An 11,288-nucleotide genomic window follows, 5' to 3' on the forward strand; every position below is an offset into this window, starting at 1 on the left:
GTCATGTACATCCTATGTGTGAAGGATATCCTCTCTCTCTCTCTCTATATATATATATATACGAAGGATAACTGAGAAACTTGCATAATCTAACTTCGCTATGGTAGAGAATTTAGTGGAAATGCAAATTATAGAGTTACACTTCCTTTCCTCTGAACATTTCAAGAAAACTTGTGACTGTATAAGACTCTTAATGTAAAAAGAATGCAAATATAATGCCCTTCAAAGATAAGAGGTCGATTTCCCTAAATGCCATATATCATTTTACCTGAATGTGATCCCAAATGTTTGAGATTAACCATTGCTGCTTGTGATAATGGGATATTAAATTGCATATATTGAACTGCTCTTCCCATATAGCACTTCTTCTATTGACTTTCAATCATAATTTATAGTATTACTGTAGAGAATAGTACCTCTGGAATACAGGGAGCTCTCAGAAGAAGGGAATTTCATAGCGGAAAATGCATTAAACTCTTACCAATGCTAAAGCAGTGACTTTTCAGCCTCCTTGAAATGTATGGGGAAGCATTTGGTACCCAAATCAGACCTTGCATCCCAAGGAAATGTAGGAAATCAGCTCATCTGATCTCATCTTCCAAAGCAAAAGATTTGGAGTGATTGTTTGGCCCTTTGATTTGACCTCTCAGTGAGCATATTGCCCAGGCTTCCAGCACACATGCATCTCCTTCCACTAAGGTTCCACTAACTATACTTGGGTAGGCAGATTTCAGCATCCTGTCACCCGTGCTCCCTGCACACTGTGATCATTTGTTGTTTACAGCTTCTTCTATCTGACCAGTTGTCAGAAGATGAAACTTGTGAATGTGTGGCTTGAGGTGGAGCTCATAGGGAGACACAGCGACACAAGGGGAGCGTGATCATATCTAAACACTGTGCTTGTGCAAGCAGGACATTTCACAGGAAGGCTGTATTACACACCCAATGCATGTATCCAGTATTCTTCCACATGAATACTTCCTAACCTTCAGCAAAAGCTTCCTGATAGCATTAAAGAGTATTAAATGCTCTTCAATTCTATGAGAAATCTTTGCAAATAGCGTGCCACAGAAACCACAGAAATGTAAAGTTTCCCCAGAAAACAGAGAAAAAGAGCTTAACATGCATATACAAGGATGTACCTTTGCCTCTGTTTTTTTTCATTACCTGTTTTTTCCCATGGACAACCTATTTATTCATTAAAAAAAACTCTAAAGCAGTGTCAACATCTCTTGAAGCCCTGAGTATGCTAGTAAAAGTAGATACTTTATAAATAAAATCCTGGTAATTACACAGGTAGAGCAACAAACACCCAAGTAATTTTCTGGGGCCTATTGCTACTTTTTGATGTTTTGTTTTTAGGTGGCTTCAAATCCTAACAATGCCCTAATGAGTTATTTGGGGTTCCACTCTCCTGGGAAGGGGGGTCTCTTGCTGCTCTCTGCTAGGCTGTTCCTTCAGCAGCAAATGGGACCCTTTTAGGAAGCAGCTGGCCTCAAACCACCCCACGCCCACTCCCTCCCATTCTCTCCCTTGCAGAGTGGCTATGTTAGTGTGATTTTGTTTGCAGTTGCTTTTCCAGTGTGATACTTCTTTGCCATCCAAAATGATCTGGAAGCTCTACTGTCTGCAAATATGGGCCCAGATGTCCGGCTGTGATATGGCTTCCTTCCCCTGCTGGTGGTGCAGCTGCAGCCATTCTCACCCTTGAATGAAAGAGAGCTATCAGGCAGCTTCATTATATCCCTCTGGCTCTCTGGACCTTTAAACTCACATTGCTATTTAAAGACCAGAAGGCAGCAAAAAGGGTACCAGGAGGAGCTGCTGACTCCCTGCCCTTTCAGAAATCCTTTTGTACAGTCCCCTCAGCTAGATACCAGCACACCTCATACAGCAAGGCAGCTTAATTAAATTTTAACACGGCTGCTGCAGCATTAAATGAGACAAGATTATGTAAACATTTCTTTCTTCTTTCAGATGAATATGCTAATGAGGCTTCAAGAGGCAGCCAACTTTTCGAGCGCACAAAGCTGTGACAGCGATAGCACCAGCCACCACGATGACATTTTGGATTCATCCCTTGAATCGACTCTCTGAAATGGACAGCCCTTGGTGGAGGATTATGGTAATATCTGCTTCCACGAGACCACTGCCAGTATTAAAGCAGCACGCCGAGGTCCCTGAATGAGAACGGTGTGTTGTAGATAGGCAGGAGACCTAACTGCAAAGTCAGGAAGAAAAATTGAAGTGGAGAGCTTGAATTAGCTTAATTTCAAGGCATTTTGATACCTATGGAGCCAAGTGAGACTCCATTTGTCAACTGGAAGGGGCCCTGGATCGAGGGCATCTAAGCAGATTGCACACGTTAGCCAAACTGGAATTTTTTTTTCCTTTTTCTCTCTCTCTTTTTCTCTCTCTCTCGCTCTCTCTGCTCTCTCTCTCTGTCTCTGTTTATCTGTACAAGTTTACAGTGCAACTTCTTTTGTTGTTTTTTTTTTCTTTTTTTTTTTTTTTTCCTTTCCTTTACCCTGAGGTGCTGCATGAACAATGCGGTCCTTCTAATTCTCTTCTAACCTCTGTTGTGCCACGTGGTGCTGGTCACAGGACTGCAGTGGTGTTGGTGTTGTACGCTACTGCCCATTCCAAAATGAATCAAAGATGATGATCGTAACTCAGAAAGCACAAACAGTATTGTGCAATCACCAGAAAACATGACTGTGATATGCTGGATAAGTGCCAATTTAATTCTAACTGCCATGGTCACGGTGATGCGCTCCATCAAGTTTTTAGTATACAAGTCACAGATTTTATAAAGTTGTTTTTACCACAAAGGTCTTTTTTAACCACCTGCCCACTCCTTAACAACAGTTTTATACCAATTATTAACCAACACTGATTAAAGGCTTCTTAGGGCTTCATTTGTTTGAGCCTTTTCAGTGAAAGAAGGAACATTTCTTATGGTGCTGTCTCACTGCCTTAAAACAGATTTCTAGAACAGTTTTACAGTTGGTTTAATTCCTAAACCATTGGTAATTTACACTGTTTTTTTCTTCATTTACTAATGAGAAACCGTCAGTTAACACAGTAGCCTCATATCTGTATATCATGATTTTTTAAAGAAATGGATAGGAGAAAGAACAGTTGCTATATAATATTTTTATCTTGTGAATAGATTGCTCTGCCTACCCTCAGAAATACACAAGGAACCCAAACCCACTTCCACTGCCACCTAAACGCTGAGAAAATCGGCTCAAATCCATTTGGTACCATGGAATGGAGTTTTTGGAGGACAGATGTTTTGAATTTTTATCCAGCAGAGCTGGATGCACTTGATGCAGCATGAGCACAAATATATGGTTTTGGTTTTGTTTTGTTTCTTTTTTTCCTTTTTCTGGTTTTAGCATGTTGTTTTGATTGCTATTGTTGTACATGAAAAATTCAGCATAGAGGAACACTGAAGCAGTGATGTCCACTGTGGAAGAGGAAGAGTTTATACTGTAAAAGTGGGTTGGTTTTGCACAGTCTATTGGGTGGGTAATGTAAATATATGAAGAAAAAAAAAAAAAAGAAAAAAGAAAAAAAAAGAAAAAAAAAAAGCCTTGCACAAATCAAATAAAAACAAACAAGCAAACAAACAAAAAATTGTATTTTATTCTGTTGGTGTTAAGAGATGTTTCACTTGCTGAGATTTCTAGTATGTTACAAACAAATACAGAATGCAAACCTTAAAAGCTGTTCTTACCTGGTGTGTTTGTCCTGTACTTACAGTTGTTATGACTATGCAGGAGCTATCAATGCTACAGTGATCATGTTTCGATATCTCTATGAAACCAATACATTTTGGGGGACTAAACATCTGGAAATGATTTAAGTGCATATGTCATGGCAGGCTACAACCAGATTGCATTAAAACTGCTCAGAATAATCAGAAGTGCCCTTTTTACCACAAGAGGCATCCGGTTCAAATAGGTGCATATAAACCAGAAGGTATCCAAGGGCTTTGGCATTGTGTAGATGTGTCCTGTACACCTCCATCGATGTTACCTTCAGGATGTGTATTTGGTGCTATTAACTGTGGCCACCCCGTGGTCACTCGCTGTAAAACAAAGATAAATCAATGCAGTTTTCAAATGGCACTGAGCTGCATCACTGAATCTAGAGGTTCCTACACGGTGCTATTGCCCTAATAAAACTCCAACTGATGTTATGCATGTCGGATTCAGCCAGACCAACATCATGGCCCCAGAAGCTGGATCTGTTTCTGTTTGTAAAATGTCAGTGCGTATATCCTGACCGACTCAAAGAATTAAAGGAAAGTTACTCTTTCCTGTACCTGTGCTCTGAGCAAGCTTGCAGATCTCTTCCTGCCATATTTAACACACAAACACACGATACCACATACACAAAACTTCCTGCAATACATCTCAGTGAGTCCACCTAGTTTACAACTCAGAAATTGTTTGTGAAACATTTGTCTGTATACATTTTATATTTTGTACATTTTTGATGTAACATATCGTGTAAATAGACAGAAACAGTGAAATAAATCATCTGAAAAGTTTTGTAGTCTTTGTAAAGCCCTAATAATAATAAGTATTTGGTGTCATCGGACTTAACTGGATGATGTATTTTCTATTGGTTTATTGTTCCTCTAGCTTGTAAACCAGCTTGCGTATATTTTTTTTGCAGGTGTGCACACTGTATCTGTCTAAATTATTACTTTGCCATTAAAGTGGAATTATTTATTGAAAACACAGTCTGGTGTTTTTGCAGTCAGGACCATAACAGTTCTATATTATGTCAAACAAAAACACAGAAGCGACGTGACAAAATGAAGAATGTGATGTTCTGAATTCAGTAGAACTATCTTGGTAAAAACAAAGTAAAGTACTGCTTCTACTTCCAGGATTCAGTATTATTTTAGGCCAACTGTTTCCATGGTGAGAGCAGGCTGTGGAGTTCAGAAACGACTTTACAGGTTTCCCATTTTCAAGATTTTCTTCAAATTCAAGGATATTGATTTCAGTGGTGGTGGACCTGCACAGAACAACTGGTGCAGTATTATGTCTCATTTTCAAATCTGAAGGATTCAGGGACACTTCCTCAGCAGGTATAAATCATGGTAATTTAACAGAATTCAAAGAAAGCAAGTAGAAATATGTTAGTTAGATAATCAAAGGTATTTTGAGGCTGCAGGAGATCATTATGATCCTGTGAGTGGTAGCACCTCAGCTCCAAACCTCAGCAGCAGGTCTGTTATTTCCCTGAAATTGCCATATCTTTGGAAAGATTAAAGTGTGGATTAGAAGATCGAGCGTATTGCTGTCAACATGGCTAATTATTCACTGGATTGGTTTGTTTTTTGAGTGCTTTATTTGTAGTTAGATCTCACAAAATTCCTGCTTTCCGGGAGAAAAAATACCCCAAACTGCCTTTTGTTATGCCTATTCCTCTTATACTAAGAAAAAAACCACAATCAAAAGCATATTTTATGGTTAGATAACAGTCTTTCTTGCTTCTCTCTTGTAAAGCAAGTAGCTTGCTCATTCTCATCTCTTCATGGAAAGGCATACCATACAGACTTCAACACATTTTTGGAAGACTTTCTGAACTCTTCATCTTGTCGTGTCTGACGTGCAGGTATCAGAATTGTATGTGGTATTCCTGTGATGACTTTACTTATGCTACAGGCAGGGCTGATGTCACCTTCCTACTCCCACTTCATATTTTCCCTGCTTAGGCTTTAGTGGTGACATTCACTCTCTAATTGCATCGTTCTGCTGCAGGCTCATGTTCAGTTAATTATCTACCGAGACCCTGAGTTCTTTTCATGTTGCATCATTTTGAAATACTTTGTCCAATCCTGCCCATATAAGCCATGCTTTTTGTTCATTAGATATAAGACTGCAAATTTAACTGTATTAAATGAGGATATTCAAATCAGCCCAACCTACCAAATGTTTCAGGTCGTTATCTACAACTGGCATCTGTATAATTTATCACTCCACCAGCTTCCCTGTTTTCCAAAAACTGCTAAGCAACCAGTTTGTAGATGAAGATAGTAAGTAACAACAAGAACTCCCATTGAATCCTGCAAGGAATCTGTTTTACACTTACACTGCTGGGTCACTTAAGTCATCTGCATATTTGTGTTCCAGTTAATGAATACCAGTATATCATACAGAACCATATGTGTATACAACAAATTACAAGGTTTCTCCATCACTGTAAGTCTCTAAGGATGGATTACATCAGTTTCTGTTGAAAGTGATGTATGTAGAGCTGGTCTTATACAAGAAGGGGAATAGAACAGACTAATGCAATACCTCATTCAGTGTGATTTTCCTATAATTCAGTGTTGTAGTATCTACATGTTATCCATCTGCCATTACTTAAGGGAGAAGGTATGAAATCTAATTGTCAAGCTCCTTCTGCAGCTATTGTGTCAGCACATCTACCCATTATCCTTCATCTGGAGGCCTACCAGCGAGTACTCAGGTGTCCAGGGCAGGAACAGCAGCAGGACAGAACAGTCTCATAGAAGGAAGTGTTTTTAGCACAGTACTTGAGACATTGCTCTCACTCGTAAGAATTCATTTTTTAAGCCATTATTAAATAGCCACTGAGTTTCTCAGCATGCACTACTTTTTCTTGATAACTGAATAATGTCACATAAATTAAATGCTACCACTAAGTTTGACAGTGCGTAAGCTGCAGATGCACTATCATGGAAGAAATGTATTGCTGGGTAATAATACCAGTAGCAGAAAATAGGATCTGTCATGAAAGATAAATTAACTAAGACCCAAGCCACGTGACCTTGCCTTTCTACACTAAATTGCATTTACTGTTCTTCGTTCAATTGTAACCTTAAGCAAACATTGATAAATAGCAATGACTGAGCACACAAAGTCCTATTTTTAGTAATAAATTTCATAAATGAAATAATGTTTTGTCTTTGTCAGTGTATTTTCTTGTTTTGTAAGCAGCTTTATTAAATCAGTCCACATAATTTAGGAAACTAAAATGCATCTTGACAATTAAATGCCAAAACTGAAAGAAAAGGCACCCAGTAACTGCTGTGCACCAAAATAAAGCATTTGCATGATGACACATAACCAGCACTAATAATTTTATCACACCATAAATAGATGGCTCTGAAAGAAGAAAGAAGCAGACGAAATACTTATTGGCTATATCAGCAAACCTCAGGGTCTTAGTGAATTAAGTCCTTTAGATCAGTGAACTCTATTTTAGCTATAACTTAATGCATCTAAAATATGTCTGGATAGTTCTGCACTTCACAAGTGCAATGACAAAACGTACACAGACTGAAAAAGGACTCCTCAGTGCAACTCAATGCAGGTTAGTTCTTCCACTCAGGCAGGCTGCATCCAATAAAGATCTACTGTTTCTGTAGAGAAGTCCCTGAGCTAGAAGAAATAATTAAGTGGCAGAATGAATGATTTAACTCCATCATTACTGCACTTTATATACCTGGCATAATCTTTAGTGTACTCCATCCATGCCAATTCAGGTTGAGCTAATGGCTAAGTGTTAGACTTCTGGTACTGATGCTTGATTACGTCCGGTGCTGTCACAATGGACACAAAATCTTACATTATATCTAAGCTAACATTGCAGAGATGTATTTCTCACCCAGTAGGAGGAAGAAATCTAACAATGTGAGAAAACTTTATTGCCTTCTTAGTTATTGCTGTGGTTTATCTCATTATTGCTTAATGTCTTTGCATTACTCTTTTGCAGTGTCAGTGTGTCTCAGATACATTATAAATAGTTTCCTAGTAAAAATTTCAGCCATCTACACATCACCTTCCTGAGTTTAAAACAATACTGCTTGTTCGATAGTTGATTAGTACTGTTTCATACCAACAACCTATTTAATACACTACATCCACAAAGTAAATTTCACCTCTAGCTTAAGTGCCTATAACTTTAAAGAGCAAATGACCCAGCAATGTTTAATTTTTGCCCTGGATAGTGTTAAACATGTGCTGAAGTGTTTTCCTAATTCAGACTTCAGTGCCTGCAATTCATTCTTCCATAAACCACTGTCTTTAGAGGATAAGATGGTCAACTAAATGCTGTGAGATTCAGCTAAATGTGGTTTGTAGTGACTGTTCAGAATATTACATGCAAGAAATATAATTTAATTGCACACTTAGGCATGGTATTTAGGAAGATGCCATATTACCTGTCCTAATGGTCTCTGAAGTTGAATAAAACCTTCAGACTATGTCACTAATCAGAATGGAGGGAGGGCTCCTTTTCTGGAGTGGAGCAGCTGCTAGCAATAAAATCTAAGTGCCTGTTTGTAGTTGCAGGATAATAGAAAGGTTACTTCACTTCAAGGAAGACAGAAAAGCTGTAGTATGTGTTACAGAGTGAAGAAGAATTGAAGCAGTGGGTGAGTACCTTGTGGGAAGGCAGGGCCAACTCAGAGGAAATCAGGTGCATACAGTGCATGGAGTGACTGGAAGAGGTGGATTTTGGTTCTGTTCCTTCCCAGACCTCAGGTAAGGGTTGGCAGTGGAGGTAAGGGTATCTTGTTGGGGATCTCTGCATACCTGAGGCCTTCTGAAGGTAAGTGGCTTCTTTCCTTCATTTCTGTGCCTCCATCTGCTGCATTTGGGTGAATCCTTAGATCTTGCTACTTTGGTGTCGCCCCTGAGCCTTCCATTGCTTTACACAGAGCAAGCTGCACAAATATTATTCAACTTTATCTTTAGCAGAATTAATCGGGTAACTTTTATAACTACTTATAACGCTATCTTACTAGTTGTCTGATATCTATGGGGTTTCTGAGCTGTGCAGTAATCAAGACATAAAACATGAGGCTGAGGTCGAATATGAGCCTTAAAACAAGCATGTATGCTCCAAAGGCTGTTTTATATTGAAACACTCTGCCTAACAATCAGGGATGTCCTATTGCAAGTGGAAACCGTGGCTATATCTGTAGAAGCCTCTGCGCTTGCACAAGAATGCTGCATACTGCTCTTTGTCTAATAGATGTTCAAGGGAGCAGGATAAAGAGAAAAAAGGATTTCTGTTTTATTTGCCTGTCTATGCTCACAAAAAGTCAATGTGCTGCTGATTCTGTCCCCTTAGCTTTTTCAGCAGGACTGCTGAATACCAAACCACAGCTGGTCAGGAAGTCTGCAACCACACAAGCTGTCCTTTTAGGCCAAAGTGATGCACCCAAGAATGTCAGAATAAACAAATGTCAGATATTCTCTGCTTGTGGTGTGCTTTGGGCTTTGTTTCCTGCCAGCTCAATGAATTGCGGCTTCAGAAGGCCTGCAGATCTGCTGAAGTTTTGCTTAGGGCTCAGGGTGTGAAGCTTCTCAGCTTCTCACTGTAGAGCCAGAGTCCCTGTTGTGATGCTTTAGCTCCAAATGCTGCTTCTGAAGCTATGGTAGATTGCAGGGGAATACCCTTGCCACCTTCAGCTCACGTGAATATGAATCCCAGTGTTGGAGATGGTCTAAAAATTACTAAGATATGAGGAAGGGGTAGGGGAGAGAGTCCATGGTTGTGTTGATCTGTTGCTGATGGTATGACCAAAACTTTTTGCATGCTTTCTGATATGAAAACATGAAATATTCTATCTGAAAAGGAAATTCTTATATTCTTATTTTCTCTATGAAACCATCACTTTGTGCTAGCATCGTAGTTGGCTTAGGCTGCTATTTCAGTGTTAGCTGGGGTGTGATTCACCTTGCTGAGGCAGCCAACCCGCTGACTCTGGGAGGTGCCATTCCAACAGAGAAGGCATATGCTCAAAGCACCCCCAAGCACTCCAGTTTTAGCCTTTTTTCTTTTTTTTTTTTTTCTTGGGTAGGAAAATAGCTCTTGGTACTGTCAGAGTTTTTTCCTCTGTGTTTTTCTTTCTTCTCTCTGCCTTTCTGGTGTTTAGCCTTTCTTGAGTGTTCCTCTTCTTACTGCCATTCCTGCTGATGCCCCACTTTGCTACCTGTCCCTCCCTGGCACATTTCACTTGACCACCTCCTTGCTCCCCAGAAGGCCACTTACTGCTCAGAGTGTGCCAGGACAGCATCCTGTCCCTCTTTGGCTCTGAACACTGAGCATATGCTGTCACAGCTGAGCAGAGTGTGGCAACAGCCATCCAGAACCACACTGTCTCCTGCTTGCTGCCTGAGTGCTGGCATTTGTGCAGGTGTAGCAGTGGGAGAGGGTAGCAGGCTGTGAGAAGAAGCCCAATACTTCACCCACAACAGTGTATTCACAGGGAAAAAGTTGCATGGTTTCTGGGGCTGTGGCTTCCCTTATCCCACTCTCCCTGCTGACTAGGAAATGCTAAGCCAAAGAACAGTATTTCACTGTTTTTTCAGTACTGCACCACAAATAGCTTGTAGTTTCCTTAGCTTTGAAGACCCTGTGGGATGTAAGACAGGAAATGTGCTGAGCAAGGACAGGGTTCCAAAACTTTCAGACCATGTCTGGATCTATCCAAAGAAGTTTATTTCTCTCACTTTATTGCTTGCCAGAGAAAAAGCGTAATATCTGCACTGATGCTTCTGTGATGATTCGCAGACCAAGAAAGGTGAATTTTTCACTGTATTAAAAAACAAACAACAACAACAACAACAACAACAAAAAACTGGGATTTTGAATCAGTTTTAGAGAACAGATTCACTTTGTCTTGATGGTAAACCAAAGTTTCTTCGCCTTTTTCGAAGAAAATTAGGAATAGTCATGTTACTATAGTGATATTTGTTAAGTAGTCATGAGCTCTGAGGAAAGCAGAAAATATTTTTCCATAGCCATCACTGGAGTTATAATTATCAGATGATATTATTTAGTACTTGCTTAGTGCTATTCAAGCATCATCTCAAAGTACTTCACAAAGGTCAGGAGGAGCTTATTGTTAAGGAATGAATGGGAAAGAAATCTCATTAACAGCACCAGGGTGCAGATGGCAATTCAGCACAGCTTCATGCATAAACCTGCACCTTTAGATGCTGCTAATGAAGAAAACCCCAGACATTATTAACATTCTTATTGTCTACTGTTTATTTGGTGTGGGGGTTGTATACAATACTTCCCTCCAGGACATTTTGTGAACATGGAAGATACTGCTTTTGGCGAATGAATGACATTGCAAAAGTGTTTTAGACCCACACGACTGATCCTAGAAAATAAGACTCATTTTCTTTTCTGTGCGAATGCATGTAAATATATGCTCCTGTGTGGAGAAAGGGATAGGAAAAAAAAAAACAACAACAATCACTAGATTGAAGTAGTTA

General features: G+C 39.6%; 1 protein-coding gene across 11 annotated transcripts in view; it reads left to right on the forward strand.

Moving 5' to 3' along the window:
• The window catches only part of NAV3 (neuron navigator 3), a 523,919-nt gene extending 519,150 nt beyond the window's left edge, over positions 1-4,769 (forward strand). For 10 of the 11 annotated variants that reach the window (XM_048934384.1, XM_048934394.1, XM_048934324.1 and 7 more), the window contains one exon: positions 1,978-4,768. In XM_048934384.1, coding sequence (XP_048790341.1) covers positions 1,978-2,097 — 120 coding nt within the window. In that variant the 3' untranslated portion in view covers positions 2,098-4,768. Of the gene's footprint in view, positions 1-1,977 lie in introns of all 11 variants that reach the window. The other variant, XM_048934333.1, reaches the window with a different exon arrangement.
• The last annotated feature ends 6,519 nt before the right edge of the window (positions 4,770-11,288 follow it).

The sequence above is a fragment of the Lagopus muta genome, chromosome 1, assembly GCF_023343835.1.
Source record: "Lagopus muta isolate bLagMut1 chromosome 1, bLagMut1 primary, whole genome shotgun sequence".
NCBI lineage: Eukaryota > Metazoa > Chordata > Aves > Galliformes > Phasianidae > Lagopus > Lagopus muta.